The sequence below is a fragment of the Panthera uncia genome, assembly GCF_023721935.1.
Source record: "Panthera uncia isolate 11264 chromosome D3 unlocalized genomic scaffold, Puncia_PCG_1.0 HiC_scaffold_8, whole genome shotgun sequence".
NCBI lineage: Eukaryota > Metazoa > Chordata > Mammalia > Carnivora > Felidae > Panthera > Panthera uncia.
The window spans coordinates 73,602,893-73,628,987 of record NW_026057586.1 but is presented as its reverse complement, the minus strand read 5'-3'; the positions used below and the strand labels follow the sequence as shown (position 1 = coordinate 73,628,987).

The window sequence follows — 26,095 nt, the reverse complement described above, 5'->3', positions numbered from 1 at the left end:
TTAATTTGTTCATTACTTCTATTAGGGTTTTGTGTGTGTGTGTGTGTGTGTGTGTGTGTGTGTGTGTGTGGATTCTTTTTTCTTTTTAATTTTTTTAATTACATGTATAGAGAGAGTGCAAGTGGGGGAGAGGGGCAGAGGGGAGAGAGAGAGAGAGAGAGAGAGAGAAGGAGAGAAAGGGAGAGAATTTTAAGCAGGCTCCATGCTCAGCAGAGAGCCTGATGAAGGGCTCGATTCCACAACCCTGGCATTATGACCCGAGCCAAAATCAAGAGTCAGCTGCTCAACCAACTGAGCCACCCAGGGGCCTCATGTGTGTGGATTCTTCAGGATTTTCTATACACAGGCATCTCCTGCTTTTTGAAAGTTCACATTATGCCACTTTGTTTTTGTGAAAGACCTACACTAGTACCTGTTTTTGCTAACTGGAGGAAATCTGAAGAGGATTTTTGCTTTTAGGAGAAAAGTGGAAAAGTTAAAATAGCCAAGCTCCTTTGGTGAGAACTACACTCAGCACCTCAGCACCAAAGCCGCCATAGCTTTGAACTGTGTCTGTGAGCATCTGAGTTTTGTCTTGATTTATGTTGTGTATCCATTAGCAAGATGTGTCCTCAGCTACCAGAAAAGCCTAAGAGAGGTTATTTTATGGGTCTGGGAATGCTCAAAAGTGTTTTCTTATCAATTAATGGTAATTGCTTGTTTGCTTTACGCCATTTCAACTTATGAAAGTTTTCAGAGGAACCTCTCTACTTTTGGATAGCGGGGAAACCTGTATAGGATCATGCCGTCTATGATTAGAAATGATTTCAGGTCTTCCTTTTCCATTTGAATGGCTTTTATTTCTTCTTCTTGTCTAATTGCTTTGGCTAGGACCTCCAGTACAATAGCAAAATAGGTGAAATAGGTGAAAAGTGGGCACCCTTGCCTTGTTCCTGATCTTCAGGAGAAAGCTTCTGGTCTTTCACCATTGACTATATATTAGCTATAGGTTTTTCATAACGTGCCTTATTGCATTCAAGTTCCTTTCTATTCCTACTTTTCTGACTTTTTTTTTTTTTTTATCATGAAAGGGGGTTTGGTTTTTGCCCAATGTTTTTTTTTTTTTTTTTTTTTTGGTGTTCATCGAGGTCATCCTGTCAGTTTCCACTCTGTTCTATGGATGTGGTTTGTTACATTGATAGATGCTGAGCCACCCTTGACTGCCTTTTCTGTAAAAAGAAACTTGATGACCTTAAAGGGAAAAAACCTCCTGACCCTGTGTATTACCTGGAAAATACCCTGATGACATTTCAACAGTTTCTGTTGCCCAAAGTGCACAAGAAGTACTCAGAGTCGTGCCGTTCTGGGAAATCTTGAGAACGTTTCTACTTCCCTTAAGAACATAATATTGAATTATAAAAAGACAAAAGCCTTTTAGGTACTATATTGATATGTTTGAGCTTGGTGGTCCTGTTTTTTTGTTTTTTGTTTTTTGTTTTTTTCTAAATGCTTCTACTGTCTCCCTGTGGCAAAATTGGTTCCGAAATTTCAACACGTTCAGGTCGTATTTTTGTTTGTTTGCTTTTTAACAATCTTTACTTCAAATCGCAATGACCGACTCCACTAATAGGGCAGAGTTAGCGTGGAGGGAAGAGGCATGGGTTAGAAATCAGAATATCTGAATTCATGCGTTCGGCAAAATGACTTTTTGTCTCTTGTTAAGCTCTCCCTGTTTACCGGACACTGTTTTAGACCCTGGAACAGAACAGACTCTCTTCGGTCTTGCTGGGTTTTCATTTGGTTCTAAGCACACTCCATCCCGGGCGTACTAGCGCTAGGAAGAAAATAAGGCAAAGTGCCCTTCCCCCTTCCAGAACCATGATGAGGATTGTGACAGTAATACAACGATGATGGCGGTGGTGATGATAAGATAATGGCGACAGTCCCTTTACATCTACGAATTGGAATATGTAGAGTCTTCTCTTTTCTTTCTAGGTAACAGCTTTATTGAGAGATAATTCTTATGCCATTTGGTTCACTCATGTAACCTATATACTTCCGTGGTTTCTAGTACATTCCCCAAGTACATTCACTACAGTCAATTTTAGAACATTTTCATCCCCCCAAACACAACCCTTGTACCCTTTATCCCCATCCTACTAGCCCTAGGCAACCACTCAGCTTTCTGTCTCTATGAATTTGCCTGTTCTGGGCGTATCAGATACACGGCGTCATACAATGTGGTCTTTGGCGCCTGGCATAATGTTTTCAAGATGCATCCGTGTTGTAACGTGTGTCAATGCTTCAGTCCTATTTTATGACCAGATAAGACTCCGTTGTATGGATGGATCACCTTTTGTTTACCCATTCTTCAGGTAACGGACATTTGGATTGCTTCAACTTTTTGGGTCTTAGGAATCTGTAACGGGATTCATAACAGGCATGATCTACTCATCTCTTATGTGCATGTTGATGATTTACGGTGAGCATGTGTTAGTGTCCCTAAATGAGAGGTGAGAAACGAACATCCAGAGGCGTTCAGGAACGTGCCTAGGACCACAGAGCGTGCTCTTCGCAGAACCACTCTGTCCACTGCCTTTCCTCTCTGGCACGGCCAGCTGAACCCACAGAACCCTAGCTTGCCCCTTGCCCCGCGAGCCCTTTTAGGGTGGGAATAACTCCATTATGTAGACTCTAAAATGCCTTTCCTTTTTTCCCCTACAGATTTTCTGAATGACCTTGCTTCTTTTTCTATCTTGTTTGATTTTCTCCTGCTTGACCTTCTCCTGGTTAAAATTCTGGGGGGAAATGACAGACTCCAAGCAAGTCACCAAGAGCACACCCGAAGGGAGCTGTAGCCCAAGCCAAGCGCCTTTTCCAGCCTCAGACAGCTCAGGGGAGCCGCCGCAGAAAAATGATAACAACGGCCCTCTGCCAGAGACTCCTAACCGGGCTGAGCCAGCCTCCCACAGAGGTGCCGACGATACCGATCAGCAAAGAACTTCCGGGCCACCCCTACGCCAGAATCCCCCAGGAGACCCCCTTTCCTCTGATGACACCTCCCCAGCGCCCCAAGCCAATGCAACAGGGACCGCAGACCTGAAGACCCCAGATACCGATGGCCCGTCGTCTCCAGCCAAGCCCCAGGGCCAGCGAGCCAGACCCCTCTCCAAGAAAGACGAGAAGCAGGAGCACATCAAGAGGCAGCTGATGACCAACTTTATCCTGGGCTCCTTCGACGACAACTCCTCCGATGAGGACCCCAGTGCCGGCTTGTTCCGAGAGTCTCCCCGGAAGGGCAGCCGGGCCAGCCTGGGGACTCTGTCTCTGGAGGCTGCTCTCACTGCAGGCGAGCCGGAGAACCCCGTCCCCACCATAAGGTAACGTGCCCTGTGTCCTTCTAACTGGGAGGCACAGGAGACTGTCTTTGTAGAAAGAACTTAGCCCAGTTGGGAAGGCGACCTTGAGTGTGACCGGTTGTAATTTAAGCCAAATGAGCCAAGGCTGACAAGAGCCATTCGGGATGGGATGATGGGGGCTGGAGGGAGGGACAGGTTCCCTGCCTCCTGAAGAGACCCTCGTTCATTTGTTCCTTGATTCTTTCAACAGGTAACTAAGCACGGAGGCACATGCCTTCCCCTTAGGGATGCCTTCAAAACAAAAACTCAGATACTGTAACCGCATCCAGCAATTTGTTGGAAACAAATGCCCATAGGCCCGTCACAGGTGGGAGTGTCGAGCCTGGGTGTGCAGTTGGTGGCTTTGTTTGTTTTTGTTGTTGCTGTTGAGCTTTGCCGCCTCCCTTCCGGGAGACAGAATTGCAAACAGAATACGGTAGTTCCAGGTGGAAAACTCAGGAAACACAGACAAGCAGAGAAAAGAGAAGGGCCACCAACCGTAACTGGGCCAGGTCCTCTGCTTTCCTTCCAGTGTCCTTCCCTCCTTCCGGTCTGTTCCTTTCTCCAGGAGGTAGAATCCCACTGGCTGTCGGTCTCTGTGCACCTCTTGTACTCTCTCTCTCGAACGTGAAAAACTTGGACGAGGAGGTGGCTTCTTCCATAGGTGCCCACGTTCCCAGGGAGCTTAATTTGCGCTCTGGTGACGGGAAATAGAAGGTAGAGAGAGACGAAATGCGAGTGTTCCCTGTACTGACCGTCCTCGGGGGGAGTTCAGTTTGAGGTTCCGCAAGGGTTAAAGGAAGGGAGGGCTTTAGGGTCTGGTACAAAGAGCAGTCATCGGTGTTGCTCGTTCCACCTGGGCTCTGCCACCCCCCACTGTGTGCCCTTGGGCATGGCATTCGCCTGTCCCGGCCTCAGTTCCTCATCTGCCAAACACTGACCTGATTAAATGGCGTAACGATTGTAACGTACGCAAAGACCGGTACATAGTAGGTACTTAATAAGACCCGGATTCCTTCATAGCTCCTCCCTTTGGCTTGCTCTTTGTCCCCCCAACACCCACTTCACCCACCACTTTACAGTTTATATAAATTATCTATTGATCCCTTAGAACAACAGCACAAGGCCGGCGGTGGGTCCCCATTTTACAGATGAGAAAACCAGGGCTCAGATCCGTGGCGTCCCCCCCCACCGCCGCCCCGCCCTGGCTACTGTTGACCCTTTTGCTCACATCCGTTGGTCCACCTTGGGTCAACTCTGAAGAAATATTCAGGGGGGGAGCCTCCCAACTCCCTCCCCCCCAAAACCCGCCAGAGTGTTGCTTTGCAGAGAGCCACTGCTGTGCTCTCCCTCTTCCACAGGGTGGTCATGCCTCTTCCCCGGGGCCCCCAGGTCAAAAGCCCAGGCCACGTTCAGATGTGGGCAGGTGGCCTGCAACCAGCCGGAGGGGTGAGGAAATGAAGCCTGACTTAGAGAAGGCCAATGTGTGGGTAAAGTGCCCCTGCTGGAGTCCGGGAAGTTCCCTTTATTAATATTATTCTTTCCCGGTCAGCTGCTAAATAATCTGCACCCTCAGGCAAATCCCCTAACCTTCCGGGGCTCTATTTCTGCAAAATGGAGGTAGGGAGTAGGGGTTTTATTTTATTTTATTTTTTTGCTAGTCCTTCCAACCTTCCCATTTCGCAGACAGAAACCTAAGACCGGGGTGGGGGGTGGTTTATTCCAGGGGGCTGCACTCAGGCAGAAGCTACAGCAAAGGCATTGATAGGTCTGCGGATCTTCCCTGCTGGTAACAGGTTCTTCACAGACCGTGTGACCTCTGTGTCGCTCCAGAGGTCACCTTGTGGCCCATGCTGGCGTCTTCCTGCCAGGCCACCAGCCAGGAGACTGGGTAGAGAAACGGCACATGTTTAATTCTGTGGCGTGGGAGGAGCTCTTTTCGAATGATCTCAGAGGGCCTTTGTCTTCCCCCTGTGCCCTCGCCATCCCAGAAAACTCCCATTTGCTGTTCCCTCTGAACTGAAATGGCCCCCACCCCCTCCTCCACACCCCCCTCCCCCGCCACCGTTTCCTTACACCTCCCCCCAGGACCTACTTCAAGGCATGTGACCCCCTGCTGCCTCCCTCTTGAAATTCTTAATAACTTTTCAACAAGGGCTCCATGTTTTCATTTTGCACTGGGCCCTGTGAATTCTGTAGCCTGTCCTGCCTGCCCACCAAAGTCACCTCTTCTGCTTTTTTTTTTTTAAGTTTATTTATTTATTTTGAGGGAGAGAGAGTGAGTGGGGGAGGGGCAGAGACAGAGGGAGAGAAAGAGAATCCCAAGCAGGCTCCACACTGTCAGCACAGAGCCCGACCGGGGGCTCGAACTCTCAAACCTGATCATGACCTGAGCCGAGATGGTGTTGGATACTTAACTGACTAAGCCACTCAGGCACCCCCGAAGTCACCTCTTCTGAAGGGTGTTCCCTGTCCCCAAGCATTCCCCATGTGCCCCCATTTCTTGATTGATTGCTCTGATATGTTTTCACAACTCATAATCCTTCCTGAGGATTATGTCATTAATTTCCTTGTGTTGACTTGGTTGTTACCTGTCTCCTGCACGGAGGGCAAGGTCCATGAAAATGGTGCCACGTGGGTCTCCAGTTTTCCCCACCGACTGGCCTAGTGTGGGTTCATGGTAGACTCTGAATAAATATTTGCCGAATGCATGAATTCAGTGAGGAACCCAGGCTTGCCAAAGACAGAATTCTGCATTCCTGGGGCATGCAAAACACTTCATGAATGAATCTGGGAAGGAAGGAAGGAAGGAAGGAAGGAAGGAAGGGAGGAAGGAAGGGAGGAAGGAAGGGAGGAAGGAAGGAAGGAAAGTGGGAAGGAAGGAATAAATGGATGGATGGATGGATGGGTGAATAGACACTTTGCTGTTGCTTTCAGCAGCAATAGCATTTTTGTTTTCATAAAACTCTTTTTTGTGTAAATCGTATGATTTTGTAGACTAGTTCCATGGTTAAGCCCTAATTTTTCTTCTGCGTTTAATATGGTTGTACAATCTCCCTGTTCCCTCCCATCTTCCCAGCTGGCAAGGGCCGGCTGAGATTATGGACTGTCTGTTAACCTGGTGACTTCGTGCTGTCCGTTCAAGTCCCCTCCTCGTCTTCCCTTTTGGGTTCATCTCAGGCCAGGTGTTGGGACTTGGCTCTTCTCTGGACTTGGAAATAGTTCCCAGATGGCGGACTTCCCATGCAACCCTTAGAGAACAAAGCTGGTGAGAACATTACAAGTGACAAAATGCTCACGTGCTGTGAAATGAAGGTTCCGAGGTAATCACTTTGGTCAACAGTGGCAATGTGACTAGTATACAGTGGGTCTGGGGTAAGATGCCCGTTCAGAGCACTGTTGCCCTGATACTTCTCTCCCGTGGGTGCGTGTGTGGACTGAATGGGTCGGATAGGACAGGTTCAGGATCGCACAACTGTAGTCCTGAAAATTAAAGTTATGACCCAGGGGGCGCCTGGGTGACTCAGTTAAACGTCCCGCTCTTGCTTTTGGCTCAGGTCACGATCTTACAGTTCATGAGATTGAGCTCTGTGTCAAGCTCTGTGCTAGGTGTGGAGCCTGCTTAGGATTCTGTCTGTCTTCCTCTCAAGATAAATAAATAAGCTTAAAAAAAAAAATAAAGTTATGACCTGGAAATTCATTAGTTGGTGGTGAACTCATTTAGCAGCAAAATCCACCTTGAATAGATGTAAAGTGGTTTGTAGTGTTTATTTATCCCGTTTTGTGAATATTCATGCCTTCTGCTGCTGAAATAGTAACATGAAAACGTATCATGTAAAGCTTTACCATCACCCCCCAAGAAAGTTCCCAAATTCCAAAGCATATTGAGTCCTGGGAGTTTCAGATAAGGGATTGTGGACACATGAATGTAATGTGCTTAGATTTCTGTCCAATTAGTAAGCACAGAAAATGAGGGTGCTTAATGTTTGTGTGTGTGTGTGTGTGTGTGTGTGTGTGTGGCTGGAAAGTCTATAAGGAATGTGTCAAAATAGTTAATAATCATTGTTTTTATATGGTGCAATTATGAGTCATTTAAATTTTCTTCTGTGTTTTCCAACTTTCTGCTGTAGATATTGTTACAACAAGTGTTAACAATGTTTAATAATAAAACCTTATAAAAATATTGGGGGGGAAAAGTGAACCAGTCATCCCACTTCCTAGATAAAAAGCTGAAGCCCTGACCCTCAGGGGTCTGTCAGAGGTCTCTGATATCTCTATCAGAGATAATCATAGGCCCTCAGTGCCATTCGAGCCCGGACCCTCAGCAGGTGCAGGTCAGAAAGCGGTCTGCGATCTCCCGGTATTGATGCTTAACCTGGGCTCCAGCAAAGATGCCTCCACCCTCCTCCTAACCCGTTCTTGGCATTAGTGAGAAGAATGAGGCAGGGGAGGCAGCCATTAAGCTCTGTGACCTTGAGGATGTCACCTACCCTCTCAGGGGGCTGGACTGGATGCTCTGAGATCCTTTGTGGCCCCAGCAGCCTTTGCTTTTGTTTCTTTGTGTGTGGAGCGGTGCGTGGTGGGGGGCAGGGGGGCGGTGCTGGAAGAACGGAGGTGGGAGGGGGAGGGGGGAAGAGAGCTTGGGGAAAGTTTGTTAATTTCGAACCATTTTCTCCTGGGCCGGTTGCCCGTTGATGGTCTGGGTCCTCCTAGGTAAACATTAGGACAAACTCAGAGATGAAACGGTCCAGTGGAGAAGCTAAGGTTTGTCCCATTCATTCATGGGCTTGGGAGCATTTATCATAGGCCTGCTGGTTGCCGGGCTCTGTGCAGGCACTGTGGGTGCTCAGATGGCCTCAGAGAGGCCAGGCCAGGCCAGGAAGGAGCCTAAGAGGTCACTAGCCCAGAGAACTTCCCGTCGTGGGCAGAGAACTTCCCACTGCGCATGCTTTCTCCTCCACTCAGCTGTCAAGTGCCCTGGGGCCGAGCCGTTAACCTTTCTGTGCCTCAGCATCCTCCAGAACGAGGTCACAGTGCTGCCTACCTCACAGGCCCGGTGCCACGCTTAGCTGAGCTACTGTGAGCCCACAGTGCCATGGCGTGATCACTGTCATTGGGTGCCAAGCACAGTGGTCACAGCAAGGGCCCAGGCCCCGCAGGCAGACAGGTCTGGCTTCGGATCTCAGACCAGTCCCGTGAGCTCTCTCAGCTGCAATTTCCTTCTCCGTCGAAGCGGGGCAATGCTGGTGTCTACCTCACAAGTGTGCTGAGATCACGGGAGAAGGAGTGGCGGGTGTGGGTGGCCCAGGGGCTGCCTCGGGGGCCGGCCGCTGAATGGGCATCTTCCAAAGCTCTCGCCTGTGGCCATGGCTCTTCCCAGGCCCCTCCGGGCGTACATCCTTAAGGTATAGCAGCCTGTGTCCCCAGGGGAGGAAGTGGAGGGGGGGCAGGCGAAGTGTCCCCAACAAAATGGTAGAACACAAGGCAGTCCACAGGGTGCTTTCCCAACCACTCACTTCCCTGGTGGGAGTGCTGAGTTCAAGAGAGGCTTCTCAAGGCAGACCGCAGAGCCCAGGGAGGCGAGTGCGGGTCGGTGGGGTCTGGACTGCAGTGAAGGACACCACAGGCGAGCACCCTGACACCCGGGACCTTGCTGCACTTCTGTCCCAGATAACGTCCTGGGTGGGCTTGCATCGGGCCTCTTCCAGATCCTTCCTGCTCATTATCTCCCCTCCGTATCTCTTTTCCTCTGCTCCAAGTAGCGAGCAGGTCATAAAACTTTAAATTGTCTATAAATATTTGTTATTTGTCCCTCAGTGAAATGCCATGGATCTTTTGATAATGTTTTAATTTACTTATTCCTTTATTGATTTAGGGAGAGGCTGGCAGAAACCCCGTTTTCAACTCTTTTTAGCTTCTAAGATGTTTTCTGGGAGATTCGGGGGAAGGGGGTCTCTGTTTTCACATTGTTTCATTGGTGGACTGGATATTGAGTTTCGGAAGAGGCTGGCTATTAATACAGGATCCAGAGAAACTAAACATTCCTTTCTCTCTCTCTTAAATATCTGGATCCCGCTTTATTTTTATTTTTATTTTTTTAAAGTTTATTTTTTTATAATTAAAAGAATTTTAATGTTTATTTCTGAGAGAGAGAGAGAGACAGAGTGCAAGTGGGGGCGGGACAGAGAGAGAGGGAGACACAGAATCCAAAGCAGGCTCCAGGCTCTGAGCTGTCAGCACAGAGCCCGACATGGGGCTCGAACCCACAAATGGTGAGATTGTAACCTGTGCCGAGGTTGGACGCTTAACCGACTGTGCCACCCAGGCGCCCCTTAAGTTTATTTATTTATTTTGAGAGACAGAGTGAGAACAAGCGGGGAAGGGGCAGAGAGAGAGGAAGAGAGAGAGAGAGAGAGAGAGAGAGAGAGAGAGAGAGTCTTAAGCAGGCTCTGCACTGTCAGCACAGAGCCCAATGTGGGCTCAGTCCCACAAACTGTGAGATCGTGACCTGAACTGAAATCAAGAGTCAGATGTGCAACAGACTGAGCCACCCAGGGGCCCCATCTGTATCTTAATTTAGAAAAATCTTTCACTTCTGCTCTATGCTTAATGGAACATTTCCTCCATCACATATTGAAAGGGATTATTTTAAATTATTTTGTTAATGTTTATTTTTGAAAGAGAGAGAGCTTGCACTCGCATGCAGGGGAGCAGGGGAGGGGCAGAGAGAGGGAAGGACAGAGGACCCGAAGCAGGCTCTGTGCTGTCAGTGGGACTTGAACTCACGAACCATGAGATCATGACCTGAGCTGAAGTCAGACGCTTAACGGACTGAGCCCCCCAGGTTAATGCCCCAGGGCATTATTTTGGTTTTGTCTGAATGAACACACTTTGTATATGGATGGTTTTACAGATGAAGTAGAGAGAAGAGGTTTGCTCGGGGTCACAGAGGGCACAGGGCCAGGCTTGAGGCCGCTCACGGCTCCGGAATTTCCACTGTGCTGCTCGTCACTTGTACGTGTACCATTTCTTGTTGTTTTTTGCGTGTGCCTTTCGCCATTGACCTGGCTTTTCCCTCTGCCATACCAACAAGTTAAATTTAGCCTCTGATGAGCCTGAGCAGAAGGGCTTGTAACACGAGACTGCATCTACAGCCAAGTTTGAACTGTCATCGAAAGCACGGTGACAATTGTTTAGAGGAGATGTTTGTATAAAGGCGGTACTGAGCATAGGGGCGTGTGTTATTCTTTCCTTCCGATCTTCTCTTCCCTAATAAGGCAGGCAGAGAAAAACCCAAGTCGTTATCACTCTGATGACGTGCCAAGCGCGGACATCTAAGTGAAATCCTTTCTTGAGCGCCCCCACGTAAAAGCGAGCTGTGTTACAACGTCTCTCGGGCTGGGTTGGCGGAGAAGTTAGCATCACCACGAGGTCCAACGGGTGTTGGGGTTTTGTCACTAGAGGATAAAAATCCAGAGCGATGCAAGTAAACCGATTCAAGCTCTTTCCCACTTGATCCTTACTGACTTGGGGTCTTTTGAAATACTTCCACTTCCTGATTTTAATTGTTTTCCCTATTTTGAGGTGAATATATTAAATTTGGGTCATGTCGGGGATGAATTTGCAGGGGGGAGGGGGTTGGTTTGAAACTTTAAAAAATGCATCAGCCTAAGGTGGAGTTCGTTTTGGAGGAAGGAAAGACAAGGCCGTGGAGAACATTCTAGAAATTCTGAAGAACTGAGAATTGTGTTCACCTGTTTTATGTATTTATTTCTTAATCCCCTTGTTGAAACAGTTGATATCTGGCTAGAGCACAGCTAACTGGTGTCCTCAGCCAGGGCTGCTTCTACAGCTCCTAGGAGAGGTCACTGCTGCCATTGTGGCCATATTTGCAAACTTTTACATTAGTTTTTGGCTTCTTGCTTTGCTGTGAACGTAGGCTACATTTATTATCATTGCAATATTTTCTAGGCAGTGTTTTGGGTCCTTTTAACTTATGAAAACTACTTGGAGAAGTATTCATTCATTTATTCTAACGAATCAGTTTGCGTGGGTTCAAGGCTCCAGCTCTGTCACCCTTAGGAAATGTACATCTCTGGGTCTTGTTTCCTTATCTGCATTATGGAAATAAAAACGATAGGATTGTTGGGCACCCGGGTGGCTCAGTCCATGAAGAATCCCACTCTTTTTTTAAAATTTATTTTATTTTTTTTTTTTAGCGTTTATTTATTTTTGAGATAGGGAGAGACAGAGCATGAACGGGGGAGGGTCAGAGAGAGAGGGAGACACAGAATCTGAAACAGGCTCCAGGCTCCGAGCTGTCAGCACAGAGCCTGATGCGGGGCTCGAGCTCACAGACCACGAGATCATGACCTGAGCCGAAGTCGGACGCTTAACCGACTGAGCCACCCAGGTGCCCCAAGAATCCCACTCTTGATTTCAGCTCAGGTCAGGATCTCACAGTTCATGAGTTTGAGTCCCGCGTCGGACTCAGAGCCTGCGTGGGATTCTCTCTCCCCTCTTTTCTCTTCCCCTACCCCACTAGTGCTCTCTTCTCTCTCTCTCTCTCTCAAAGATAAATAAACTTACAATGAAAAAAAATTAAAAACAATAGGATCGCTATTAAATAAGACAAAGGCACAGAAGAGCACCCAGGGTATGCTGGTCTTAGCAGAAAGCTTATTTTTTTAAGAAAAGATGTATTCATTTGAGTGTGGCTGACACACAATGTTGCATTCGTTTCAGGTGTAGGACATAGTGATTAGACAAGTCTATGTAGTTATGCTGCGCTCACCACAAGTGTAGCCGCCATCTGTCACCATACATCACTGCTACACTATCATCGACTATATTCCTTATGCTGTCCCTTTCATTCCTGTGACTCATTCATTCCATAGCTGGAAGCCAGAATGAAGCCTTTTTAGGGTCTCAGGGCAGCTGGGGTCTTCCCTGCCTTGAAAGCACTCACTTTACCAGGTGACCCATGTGGTCAGAAGTGTGTGTTGGGAGCTCTCCGTGGGGACAGAGGGACCTGGAACAAACTTGTCCCTGGGAATAGAGGTGAAAGAATGAGCAAAACCAGGAACTTGGAAGCCAGAAGTTGACCTGACTTCGGGGGCTTTTACCAGGCACTGTGGTGACATCTGACTCATATTTTAAGGTTTATTTATTATCAGAGAGAGAGAGAGAGAGAGCGCGCAAGGGAGGGACAGAGAGAGGAGAGAGAAAATCCCAAGCAGGCTCCACACCATCAGCTCAGAGCCCGAGGCAGGGCTGTATCCCCCTAACCTTGAGGTCATGATCTGAGCCGAAATCAAGAGTGGGGCTCTCAACCGACTGAGCCACCCAGACGCCCCTGACTCATATTTTAAATAAACCATATTTTCCACCACTTCCCTAGCGGGTGTATTCAAGCACTTGTGAGTTTTGCCCAGCTGCCAGTAGCTAGTGGGTGCCATCCTGGAACGCTTCTCCTCCAGTCAGGCGAGCTGGGTAGGAAAGCAGCCAAGAGGGTTTTTGTTTTTTGTGTTTTTTTTTTTTTTTTTTAACATCTCCGGCGGTCGTTTCCCTGCGCCCAAGGTCAGCGGTGGCTCCGTGATTGGCCGGCGCGGGGGGGGCGGGACCTGGCCGGCGGGGATAGGGGGCGGGGCCCGGTGTGGGGGCAGGACCCTTCTGGGAGGAGGGGTCCGCTTGGGGGCGGGGCCTGGGCGGGCGCGTCCGCCCCGGACACTTGCGCGCAGGACTCATTTCGGGATGGAGGAAGCTCAGCGCTTGGGCCGGCATCTGCAGGTTGCAGCACAACCCGGCCCGAGCCGCTCTCGGACCGCGCCTCCGCCTCCCTGTGGCTGCCCTGCTGGGCCCCGGGACCGCGGTCCGCTTCAGGGGGTTCAGGGGTGCATGCTCGGCATTCCGGAAGGAGCCGGGTGGGATTGGTCGGCGGGCAGGTCAATATGAGTCCTGCCAAGTGCAAGGTCTGTTTCCCTGATCGCAAAGTAAAGTAAGTAAGCCTGCAATTCTAATGACCGTTATCTTTTGCAAACTTATGCAGCGTGTCCCCCCCCCTCCTCCCCGCCCCTAGTAGAGACAAGCCGTGTGACCCCTTCGCTCCACCTCCTCTTCCCCGCCCCCACCAAAGAAATGCAGGCTTCAGTTGGGCCGCTGGGGAGACGGAGCCTGCCTTGAAAAACCCGGGAGGCTGGATTTGGCGGTGATGTTGTTTGGAAGGGGGCGCTCAGGAACACAAAGGTGGACCCGCTGGCGGGGGGCCTCGCTTTCCTCCTCTTCCTCCCCTTTGCTTTGGTGAAGCCTTGGTTGCGGAAGGCAGGACTTTGGAAATGATCGCGAAGCCCGGGGCGAATCAATGTGCATCTGAGCGCGCATCCCATTTAAGGTTATTTTCTGAGCAATTAGTGCAGACGTTTCTGTGCCCCAGTGCTTCCTAGCCCCACCTGCTTGATTTCTTGTTTTCATTGTATTGCACTTGAAAAACTTACCAAAGTCACGTTCTGTTTGTTGTTGAAAAGTCAGAAAATTCTAGATAAGCAAAAAGGAGGAACAAAAATCACCCTTAACCACTTCTCCCCATGCATCCCCGCCCACCCCATGATCTTTATTAACAGTTGCTGGATAGTTAGTGCAGGGAAGTGAGGTCACTTGGAGCCAGAAGGACCTGGTTGTTTGGGTTCAAGGTTGGGGGGTTCAGAGAGGGCAGGAGACATGCCCCAGGAAGGAGGCTGACCTTGAAGTTCTCTGGTCCCTCTGCAAAGCAGAATAACAGAGCCTTTCGGGGGACCCTCCTTGGACTGCTGAAGGCAAAGGGCCTGCAGACGGGCACCGGTCCCCTGTTTGGATCATGGTCTTTCTTGTACACTGAGCTTTTTGTAGAGCATGTTAGTCACATTTCTACCCCCATCTGACCCCTCTGGCAAAACCCCTCAAGTCCTCCGGTGTGCCCAAAGCTGGCCGCGTGGCCTACAAAGGAGACGTTTTTTTTTTTTTCCTGATCTGTAAGGCTATTTACACAAAAGTTCAACATACGAATCTTGAATCACATTTAATCGAAACCACCTTAAGCTGAAAGAATAAACCTGCAAGAATTGGAATCACCCCATTGCAAGTGGCTTCGCTGCCATGGGAATGCTGCTCAGAACCAAGGCCAGCTGCCTGGTTGAAATGTGGGTTGTTGATTGGTGGCTCTCGCCCCCACCTGCAGGTTAGAATTTCCTGCGGGGGGGGGGGGGGGGGGGGGTTTTGGAAAAATGTATGCCCGGGGGGCCCCCCCCCCCCCCCCCCCCCCCCAACAATCCTTCCCATCCTGGGGATGCTGAGTAATTAGTCCAGGTGGGGTCTAGACATCAGCAGTTTTTAAGGCTTCTCGTCATGGAGTGCACAGTCAGGGCCGAAAAGCACCGCTTAACTCAGAGTTGGTGAACTGTTTCCATCAAGGGCCAAATAGTAAATATTTTCGGCTTTTGTGGTCATATGGTCTCTGTCACACCTACTCAGCTCTGCCATTTACTGCCCTAGCAGCCACAGATAATTACATCATGATTGAGAGGGCCTTGACTGTATTCCAATCACACTGTATTTATGGACACTGAGGTTGAAAATTCACATAATTTTCTCATGTCACAAAGTAAGATTCTTTCAACCATTTAAAAATGTAAAAACCAGGGGCACCTGGGTGGCTCAGTCAGTTGAGCGTCCAACTTCCGCTCGGGTCATGATCTCCCGGTTCGTGAGTTCGAGCCCCACATCAGGCTCGCTGCTGTCTGCACAGAGCCCGCTTCAGATCCTCTGTCCCCTTCTCTCTGCCCCTTCCTCGCCTGCCCTCAAAAAATAAATGAACATTTAAAAAATAAGTAGAAAATAAATAAAAAGGTAAAAACCATTATTAGCTTGTGGGAGGTACAAAAGCATGTGGCAGCCTGGATTTGGTTTTTGGACCCTATTTTAAGGACTCCTGGCCTAGCCAAGGTGGCCATCCCAGGAAGCACTGGGCCGGTGGGGAGGGGGACAGGAGGCCTGAGAGATTTCCAAGGGTCTATGTGTCTGGGAGCCCAAAGATGAGTTCAGAATTATCGGCCTTTTACTAAGCTATGCAATGTCCTTTCTTCCTTACTTGCTTGGTGAAAATAGTAAGTAAATAACTTTACTTCCATCAGGTCATCGGCTCTCAGCGGTTACCATCCCTGTTTTACCAAAGAGAAAGGAGAGGTAGGGACACAAGGGCTGGTTGATGTCAGGGCCCAGTGGCCCCATACTGGGCTCTTCCCATGGCTTCCCTGTGGAGAGGCCCCTCGGCTTAAGGTCTTTACTGCCCGCAAGGCCCAATGTTGAACCCTGAACACACACTCAAGGAAGGAGACGCAATTAATGTTGTTAATATTTTCATCTTATGAGGCAACTAAGAGACACCTGCTAAAGCAACTTTCCCAGGATTACACAGGTCAGGAATGGTAGATTCTGCATGGAAAGTCTGGAAGGATGGCTCTAATCTACGATGAGATCGATTAGAAACCATTAGGTTTTCTCAGCTGAGGCACTGCTAACGCGTGGGGCCCTGTAATTCTTTGCGGTGAGGGGCTGTTCTGAGCATCCTAGAACATTCAGCAGCATCCCTGGCCTTTACCTACTAGATGGCCACCCCTCCTTCGTTGTGACCACAAAAAAATGTCTGCAAACGTGGCCAGGTGTCTCCGGGGGACAAAACTGCTCCCAGCTGAGAACCCTGTGGTATACACATCGCCTCTCAAATATAAGTGCTTGTTTTTTCAAGTCCAGACAATAGATACTCCCATTTGTCTTAAATATCTTCCTGCCTCAAACTTAGATTCAGAAGGTCAGAGTCCGATTGGAAGCCCACACTTGCCGTCTGTGTGGCTTGAGGTCATCGGGCCTCTCGGAGCCTCAGTTTCCTCACTGTGAGCAGGAAATGGTGGCCTCCCCTGCACGGGGCTCTGGGGATTCAGTGAGAAGCCCCCTGTGTCTGATTCACAGTGACACTTGAGATGTTTATTTCTTCCCTCCGGGTGTTTTCTGCCTGGTCTTGTGCCTGAGCAGCTGACTGTGTTTGGTGTTTGGCGGATAGCTCTGTGGCCTAGTTGATTGCACCTGAAGCCATTTCCAAAGTCACCCTGGAATATTTCAGCCCTCACACTTGCCTTGGAACAAATGCCGGTTGACGGTCGGCCCTCCAGAGCCAATGTTGGTTGGCCTCCAACTTTGTCAAAAACGAATAAAAATAGCCACTGGCCTGGAGACTGGGTCTGAAACAAGGCCCCTCCGGCAGCATTGTGTGTTCACCCGCCTAGTTAGTTGTGATGGGCCGCGACCCACCTGATGGAGGGGCTCTGTCGCCATGTTTGAAATCAAAATGGCGGCTGGGAATGGTTTTTCCAGGCCACAAAATGGTGTTCTTCTCCTGGATGACTTTTTGTTGTTTGTTGTGCTTTAGGTCAGTTTGCTAGAGTTTTAGTGTTTGCATGCATGGAAACGGGATGTCTGAGACTATCTGAAGCCAAAAGATGAAGCCAGCCAGTCGGGGAAGGCTGTAGATAAGAGTGGGGGGTCGGGGAGAGCGGATGGATGGGGAGCAGACCCTGGGCAGAGGAGTGGCTGAAGCGTTTCCTGGTGAGGTTGGGAGGACAACAGTCCCTGATCCTCTTGGCTTCACTGAACTGAAATGATAATACAGAGTTTACTGTGTGCCAGATGCCATTTTTTACTTTCTGTATATTAACCTTTAAACCTGGTGTAGTACGTGTTAATAACCTTATCTTACAGTTAAGGATACTGAGTGCCTTGCCCCATGGATGCCAGAATGGCTAGGGCTTTCAGCATCCTTGTTAACAAAATTCATATATATATTTTTTTCTTATTGAAAATAATTTATCGGGGCACCTGGGTGGCTCAGTCGGTTAAGCATTCGACTCTTGATTTCGGCTCAAGTTGTGATCTCACGATTTCATGAATTCGAGCCCGCGTCACCGCAGTGACAGCGCAAAGCCTGCTTGGAATTCTGCCTCTCTCCATCCCTCTCCCGCTCACTCTCTTTCGGTCCCTCTCAAAATAAATATGCTTAAAATTTTATCACCGCGGGAAATTTAACAAACATAAAGGAAGAGAAGAAAACACAAACCACCCATAATTGCTCACCATTTTGGTGTCTCTTTCCCTAGATCAGAGGCCTGCAGGTTAGGGCCCTCAGGCCACATCTGCTTGTTTTTGGAAACAAATAAAGTTATCCGAAACAAACTGAGCTCCTTGCTGATTGATGGGATGTAATTGGCAAGACAATATCTGCCCTTCCAAAGTACCCTTGTAAGTCCTTGTAAGTCGTTTTGTTTCAGTAGTTCAGCCCTAGGAGGTTCTAGAAGAAAAGCTGCTTGCAGTTTATTTATTTATTTAAAAAAAATTTTTTTTAATGTTTATTTATTTTTGAGACAGAGAGAGACAGAGCATGAACGGGGGAGGGTCAGAGAGAGAGGGAGACACAGAATCTGAAGCAGACTCCAGGCTCTGAGCGATCAGCACAGAGCCTGACGCGGGGCTCGAACTCACGGACGTCGAGATCACGACCTGAGCCGAAGTTGGACGCTTAACCGACTGAGCCACCCAGGCACCCCATGATCAATCAGTTCTTCACCAAAAGTTTGGTCCCCTGAACCCACTCATCCCTGCCCTCGACCTGCCTGGTGACACAGCCACTGGACACACCTGTGGGTGGTTAACTTCTGGCTTAATTCCTGGCAGATGAATGTCCCCTTGCTGCGTTACAAAAGTGGACTGAATATTCGCGCCTGATTCTCTTCCATGTCAGGAGAAGGTCCTGTCAACATCCCACTGAATGACGGCAAAAGAGATTTTTATTTTATTTTATTTTATTTTATTTTATTTTATTTTATTTTATTTTATTTTATTTTAATTTTATTTATTTTGAGAGAGAGAGTGCAAGCAGGGGAAGGGCAGAGAGAGGGAGCGGGAGAGAGAGAATCCCAAGCAGACTCTTCACTGCCAGCACAGAGCCTGACGCGGGGCTCTATCTCGTGAACCATGAGATCCTGACCTACGCAGAAATCAAGAGTCAGATGCTTAACCGACTGATCCACCCAGGCGTCCCTAGATTCTTTTTTTTTTTTTTTTTTTAAAGAGATGGAAACCATCAAGGCTGGCAGGACAGGAGAGGAGATTAGCAATACTATTTTGGAGGCCCCAAAGCAGGTGAGCCAGCAGTAACTGGCTTAGCAGAACCAAGAGGGCTGAGTCCTAAAGCAGCCGTGAGGACGGCTGAGAACTTACTGGATCTGCACCCTGAAAGGCGCAGGGACTGGCGGCATCACGTGCCTGTGCGCCTGGGGGTAAAGGTGGGGAGGTACCAACGTAAGAATTGGGTACAAAATGCCCAGATCTTCTTGTCTGCTTTGCTTGGCAGGGGTTGTCCACTCCCACCCCCACAGAAAGCAGGCAATTCATTCCCTGGAGAGGGAAAAGTAGAGGGTCTTGGTGCTGGCGACCGATGGGCACGGTGGAGGGTGTGGGGCCTGTATCCAAACGTGACGATCAGGGTCCGTATAGGTTATAGGTGTTGAAACCTTCCCTGCCCCCCATCCCAGACCTTCCTGCTACGTCCACCCCCCCACCCACCCTCTTCCCAGCTGCTGGCCAATTGAGAGTTGGACCCTTGAAAGAAGACGACTCTAAGTGTACTTCGGGTTCCCTGGTACACAGCAGCCCCCCTCCCCAAGGTCCCGAGCGTGGAGCTCAGGGTCCGCCGGCCTCACCTCAGTACCTTCTGTCAGCCCTTTGGTTCTCGCTCTTCGCCACGAGGAAGTGACTGAGGCTTAACAAACAGTTGGGGACAGTTTCTGGTATGGAAGGCAGGCCCCGAACAGAGAGACACAAGAGACTTGGAAGAAACAGAAATCGTGCCAGGAGAAGGGAACGTGAAAAAGCTGCCATTATTGCCCTCACTGAAGTCAGGGAGGATGTTGCACACATAGGCATAGGATGCGTGAAAAGGAAACTCTGCTGGTCATTAACAAGCTCTTGGTTGTAAAAACACAACAGCGGCGGCAGGGAGGGGGGATGGGTGGTGGGTGGTGCCCCTGGGTGGCTCAGTCAGTTGAGCGCCTGACTTCGGCTCAGGTCATGATCTCACAGCTCATGAGTTCGAGCCCCTCATCCGGCTCTGTGCTGACAGCTCGGAGCCTGGAGCCTGCAGCCTGCCTCGGATCCTGTGTCTCCCTCTCTCTCTGCCCCTGACCCACTCGCATTCTGTCTCTGTCTCTCTCAAAAACAAACAACCATTAAAACAAATTTAAAAACACAACAGCGCGTTAGGAGAGAAGGCTGAAGGAATTGCCCGGAAAGTGGAAGACACGAGATGGGAAGTAGGGGAGGGGTAAAATACAGAAACTTGCCGGCCAGTCTAAGAATGTCAGCATCCGGATGATAAGGCTTCTGGAAAGAATAGAGAAAAAGGAGGCAGGGAAATCATTTGAAGGAAATATTCGAAGATAAATTCCAGGATGTGAGTTTTCACACTGAAGGAGCCTGATAGATGCACAGCCCCACTGACGGAAGCAGACACACACCTGAGCACATCCCTGTGAAACTGTAGGCTACAGGAGACAGAGACAAGGTCCTATAAGCTTCTGGATGTGAAACAAAACAGATCACCCACGAAGGATCCAAGTATCGGAACAGCTCTGGTTCCAGCATCCTCGGAAGCCACAACACGATGGTGCAAGGCTTCCAAAACTCGGAAGGAGAAGGTTTTCCCTGATAGAGTTCTGTACACGGCCAAAGGCTAGGGTCAAACGTGAGAGGAGAAGGAAGTTTCAGACCACGCCAGCTGATGACACATTTACCACCCCCCGTCCCCACTCCCGAACGCCTTTTTTGAGAAGGCTAGCGATCTCCCCCTGAAGCCAGAGAATAAACTGACATCCAGCATAGAATCAGAGGGAATCTCCAGGGCGGTAGTGATGAAGTAGCCTGGTGCAGCGAGGAGGAGGACAGGCACGCGAGGACGTCCTCGTCACGTGTCCTGCCATGGTACCATCTTTTGAATCAGATGAACTACTGGATGCTATGTCCCAACAAAACGAGGGAGAAAGAGGGAGCCGTGTGATCCCCCAAATGAGGGATCAGACCCGAGGAGAGGCAAAAGGCATCCCGAGGAGGTCAGCAAAAGAAGGCCCAGGATGACAGTCGGGTAAGGGGGTCTGGAGAACCGGCAGTCAGGACGGGAGGAGAGAGCAGAGGCCTCCAGGAGGGATGTTGCCAATGAAAAATAAAGGAGCTGCTCAATTAGCTGCAATTAGTGGGCTGCATTAGCAACAGGTGCAAGAGCTATGCGAAGGAGGGGCGCCTGGGTGGCTCAGTCGGTTGAGCGTCCGACTTCGGCTCCGGTCATGATCTCGCGGTCCGTGAGTTCGAGCCCCGCATCGGGCTCTGGGCTGACAGCTCGGAGCCTGGAGCCTGCTTCCGATTCTGTGTCTCCCTCTCTCTCTGCCCCTCCCCCACTCATGCTCTGTCTCTATCAAAAAATGAATAAACGTTAGAAAAAATTTTAAAAAGAGCTATGTGAATGAAAACCCCACTGTCTCCAGGAAAGAGAGGGAGAGAGGAAAGAAAGAGGAAGGAAGGAAGGTGGGAAGGCACATGTGGTCTACCCCAGCCCTCATCTGTGAATAATCCTGGATTCATGAAACACCACGTACTGAATCTGCCAGGGTGCAGCATGCCTGTGTTGAGAGATTGGGGGACGGGAAGCAGATGGGGCAGCTGAGTAAGAGCACTCATTCTCGTCCCTCGAGATCCGAGGGCCATAGATGGTGTCTCAAAACTCAGATACGGAAGACCCATAACTCTGGTTTTCTTGCCGTATTTTGGAGCTGTACTCCAGATCAGCACTGCCTAATAGAAACATAATGTAAGCTACACATGTAATTTAATTTCTTTCTTTTTTTTTTTTTTAAATGTTTATTTATTTTTGAGAGAGAGAGACAAAGCATGAACAGGAGAGGGGCACGGAGAGAGGGAGACGGAATCCTAAGCAGGCTCCAGGCTCCGAGCTGTCAGCACCGAGCCCGACGCGGGGCTTGAACCCATGAAGCATGAGATCATGACCTGAGCCGAAGTCGGACACTCAACCGACTGAGCTACCCAGGCACCTCATGTAATTTAATTTCTAATAGTCACTTTAAAAAGTAAAAAGAGGGGCGCCTGGGTGGCTCAGTCGGTTAAGTGTCCAACTTCGTCTCAGGTCTGCTATCACTGTTCCTGAGTTCGAGCCCCACATCGGGCTCTGTGCTGACAGCTCGGAGCCTGGAGCCTGCTTCAGATTCTGTGTCTCCCTGTCTCTCTGCCCCTCCCCCACTCGCATTCTGTGTGTCTCTCTCTCAAAAATAAACATAAAAAAAAGTAAAAAGATATGTATTTGAGTATATGTCTTAATACTATCTAAAATAGATAATATTTTTTGATAGATAATATAGGTAATATTTTTTTGTGGATTTTTGTTTTATATATCATGTAAGTATAAAATCATATGTATACACAGTATGTGCCATATCAGCCTTTAAAACTACATATCTAAAATCTCAAAGGCTCAGAAAATATTTTTCAGAATTTCTTTTTTTATAGTCAATATGTTTACTGTATTTTATTATTTTTTTGCTATAGTTATAGCAAGTTTTTATTTGTTTTAATTTAAATCCAAGTCAGTTAATATATAGTATAATAATAATTTCAGGAATAGAATTTAGTGATTCATCACTTACATGTAACACTCAGTACTCATTCCAACAAGTGCCTTCTTAATACCCATCACTCATTTAGTCCATTACTCCCCTTCCTCCCCCCCAGCAACCTTTGGTGTGTTCTCTGTGTTTAAGAGTCTCTTATGTTTTGTCCCCCTTCTCTGTGTTTATATTATTTTTGCTTCCCTTCCCCTATGTTCATCTGTTTTGTATCTTAAATTCCACGTATGAGTGAAATCATATGATACTTGTCTTTCTGTGACTAGCTTATTTTGCTTAGCATAATACACCCTAGTTCCATCCACGTTGTTACAAATTCTTTTTTTTAATTTATTTTTTAATGTTTTACTTATTTTTAAGAGAGAGAGAGAGAGAGAGAGAGCGCGCGCGCGAGCATGAGCGGGGGAGGGGCAGACAAAGGGAGACACAGAACCTGAAACAGGCTCCAGGCTCTGAGCTGTCAGCACTGAGCCTGACGCGGGGCTCGAACCCACGGACCACGAGATCATGACCTGAGCCGAAGTCAGAGCTTAACTGACTGAGCCACCCAGGCGCCCCTACAAATTCTTTTTGATGGCCGAGTAATATTCCATTGTATATTCCACATCTTCTTTGCCCCTTCATCTGTCGATGGACATTTGAGCTCTTTCCATAGTTTGGCCACTGTCAATAGTGCTGCTATAAATAGGATTTCAACGTACAGTCAATATAAAAAATGTTGATAAGAGGGATGCCTGGGTGGCTCACTTGGTTAAGTGTTTGACTCTTGATTTTGGCTCAGATCATGATCTCGCGGTTCGTGAGTTCAAGCCCTGCATCAGGCTCTGCACTGACAGCATGGACCCTGCTTGGGATTCTCTCTCTCCCTCTCTCTCTCTCTGCCCCTCCCGCCTCTCTAAATAAATAAATGAACTAAAAAAAAAAGATGTCACACAAGGTGATACTCATGCATTGTTCAGGACTATGGAGAGATGGCAATGCCAGAGAAGTGCTTTCCTCTGGTGTGGGGTTCTGGAGGGGGAGGGCAAGGAACCACCACCTGGAAGTTACACACTTTTTTTTTTGTTGTTTTCAGCCCCCCAATTTTTGATACGTGTGTGCAGAAAAGGGCATGAAAGACAAATCTAAAGTGTTAGACTGTGTGGGCTTGCTCCCTGTTCGTAAACCCCTCCCCATAAGCTTTTCAGTATTGTTTGAGTTTCTAAGTTGGGAGCGTATGAAGTAAGAATTAACTGGAGATTAAAGATTTGAAATGTACAGCTTGGGGCACGCCAGGGATCACTCCTGCTCATTCCTGTACTGGGTTCTTGAGTCTCCTTGTGAAATGCTTCAAGGTCCCTGGTGGAGACTACAAAGAGGGGGTCTGACGGGCTCCCACTTCTCTGTTGATGTTGACTTCACGGGTGCTGGCCTCCCGACTCCCTTCCCCCGCATCCCAGGCTCCACGGCTCATCGGGGTCTGTCCTGTTCGCTCTGCAGACCCAGCATGTCCGGACTCCACCTGGTGAAGAAGGGCCGAGAACTAAAGAAGGTGGACCTGCACAGAGACTTTACCGTGGCCTCCCCGGCTGAGTTTGTCACGCGCTTCGGGGGGGATCGGGTCATTGAGAAGGTACAGATGGGGTCCCGGCAGTCGGGGTGGGTGGGGCCCCTCCTCCCAGCTGGAGGGGAGAGAACCTACTTCAGGCTCACATAACTCTGTAGAGAAAGGGCCAGGCCACCCTTCCGTGGGCGCTCGCTGAGTGCCACGTGCTGGAATTCATCAGCTTTCTACCCTGTCAACAGCCGGAAGCAACAGGTGCATCACCCCCATTTCACACAAATGGAGACTGAGGTCTGAAAAGACCCCACGGTGCTTTCATGCAAGGGGCGGCTTTCTCGGTTACTGGGGGGGGGGGGGCAGGCCTAAAAGCCCCGCCCTGCCCTTCTGAGGTGTAGAGCTCCTTCCGGGAGAGGAGGCCCATGTACTGAATAACGATAACGAAGGGAAACCGCTACCTGTGGCCATTTAGAACGGCTTTTCGCATCGTTTCCCGTTCCATCGGGTTAAGGCTCTGGGCCACAGACTGGTAATTCCCGTCGTATTCATGGAGAACAAAGATGCAGAGACTTGACATTGGTTGTCCAAAGTCCCGTGGCCAGAGAGGGCCAGAGTCGGGATTTGAACCCAGGTCAGTTTGACCAGAAGGCCTTGTTCTTTTCCACTATTACTCCAGGGTGGTGCTGGGTAATTATAACAACAGCAGCTACTGGCTTTTGAGGGCCTGCTCTGCCGGGCACCGTGGGAACTGCCTTACCTTATCTTACCTCATTTAACTATACACCCCCGCCCCCCACCGAGTCCTGTCGGGCGATATTATTTTGCAGAAGGGGAAACAGGCCCAGGGAAGGGAGGTGGCTTGCCTGGGTCTTACAGCTGGTCAGTGGCAGAGCTGGGATTTGGACTCTGGTCGTCAGAGTCCAGACCCCACGTCCTCTCTCCAGCGTCCTAAGTGCAGTATTGAGCGTTAGAGACTCCTATGGGCTCCTGAGCCTGGCAGCCAATAGACTCTTCTGCCCTGGAGCCTCAGAGTTAGAAACTCTTGGGCGGGGATCCAGAAGCTACGCTTTTGTCACACTTGCCAAGAGCACTGTGTTGCAGCCGGCCCAACTGATGGTGGCTGGCACGCAGCCCTGGGGAGCCGAGAGGCTGGGTGGCCGCTGAAGGCCTCAGCCGGGAGCTGCCTCACTTTATGACTTTGGACTTGACCGTGGCTTGCCCTTTCCCCTAGACTCCTTGTGGGAAAGCTGCACCTGTGGAGACTAGAACAGCCAGCCAGCCCACAGTGGCCTTCTCCCCTGGCGGAGCTCCCAGAATGTGCTGGGACAAATGGGGCCTAGGGAAACGGGCTGTCCTAGGCTCACCCAGAGCCCTTCCTTCTTGACCAAGCCTCCCTTTGATGATAAGACTGAGAGAACCGAAGGACTGCCATTCTGTCGTTGCTCTCCAGGGGGCAGTTTCGAAAGGAGGGAGCACTGAACCAGAGCCCAGAGCGCTGGGCTCCGTCCGCTGTGGCCACTCATAAGGATATGACATCTGGACTCAGTTTCCCTTTCTGTAAAATGGCAGCCATTGCATTCCCCATCTCTAATGAGACTTGTCCTCCCGAGCCTTAAAATTATGTTCTTGCTACGTCAGCCAGAGGTTCGAGGCCATATGCCTATTTCTTTTTAACAGGAAAACTAGACCTTGGTTTTATTTCTTATAGACCAAGCCAGGAGGCTGGCCAGTCTGAGATCCTTATGTGGGGGTCTGCCTAGTGCCACACAGGAAGTTCAGGCACATTAGGAATGGAAACTGGGACCTTTTCTGTTGCTTTCAGTTGCTGAGGATGGCCGGCTTTACTGCCTTTCCTCCTTACCAAGTCTGGGGCCTTTAACCTCCAGGACGCAGAGGTAGCCAAGGGGGCCAGTTCAGAGCACAGGTCAGAGTGTGCAGGGCTCACGAGTCCCATGCCTGCTACGTACTGGCTGTATGACTTTGGGCAAGTGCCTCGACTCCTTTTTTAATATCTTTAATCCCAAATAGAGATAAGAATACAGCCACTGTCAAGGGCTGTTGTGAGGATGAAATGAAATAATGCTGGTGAAATATATGGTACTGTAGCTTGGTACATGTAAGCATTCAGAAATGTTAAGTGATCGTGTTGGTGCCAGTAGAGGATCAAAAATCATTCATTCATCCCATCCTGTCCATCCTGCCCATCTTGTCCATCCATCCATCCATCCACTCATCCATCCATCCATCCATCCACTTACCCATCCATCCAACCATCCATCCATCCATCCACTTACCCATCCATCCAACCATCCATCCATCCATCCATCCATCCATCCATCCATCCATCCACTCACCCATCCACCCATCCATCCACCCATCCATCCACTTACCCATCCACCCATCCACCCATC

General features: G+C 49.2%; 1 protein-coding gene and 1 long non-coding RNA gene across 2 annotated transcripts in view; one reads left to right on the top strand and one right to left on the bottom strand.

Annotated features, from left to right (window-relative positions):
* Positions 1 to 2,658: 2,658 nt before the first annotated feature.
* ACACB (acetyl-CoA carboxylase beta) overlaps positions 2,659 to 26,095 on the top strand; it is a 99,602-nt gene continuing 76,165 nt past the window's right edge. Inside the window, exons 1-2 of the mRNA XM_049619181.1 lie at positions 2,659 to 3,359; positions 23,624 to 23,756. Of these exons, the coding sequence (XP_049475138.1) occupies positions 2,713 to 3,359; positions 23,624 to 23,756 (780 nt within the window). The 5' untranslated portion in view covers positions 2,659 to 2,712. The remainder of the gene's footprint in view (positions 3,360 to 23,623; positions 23,757 to 26,095) is intronic.
* On the bottom strand, positions 4,799 to 8,358 carry LOC125914052 (uncharacterized). The gene is made up of 4 exons (XR_007455185.1): positions 7,868 to 8,358; positions 6,496 to 6,628; positions 5,969 to 6,064; positions 4,799 to 5,264 (listed from the first exon to the last, which is right to left on the bottom strand). It is a non-coding gene; the product is annotated as an uncharacterized LOC125914052 (long non-coding RNA).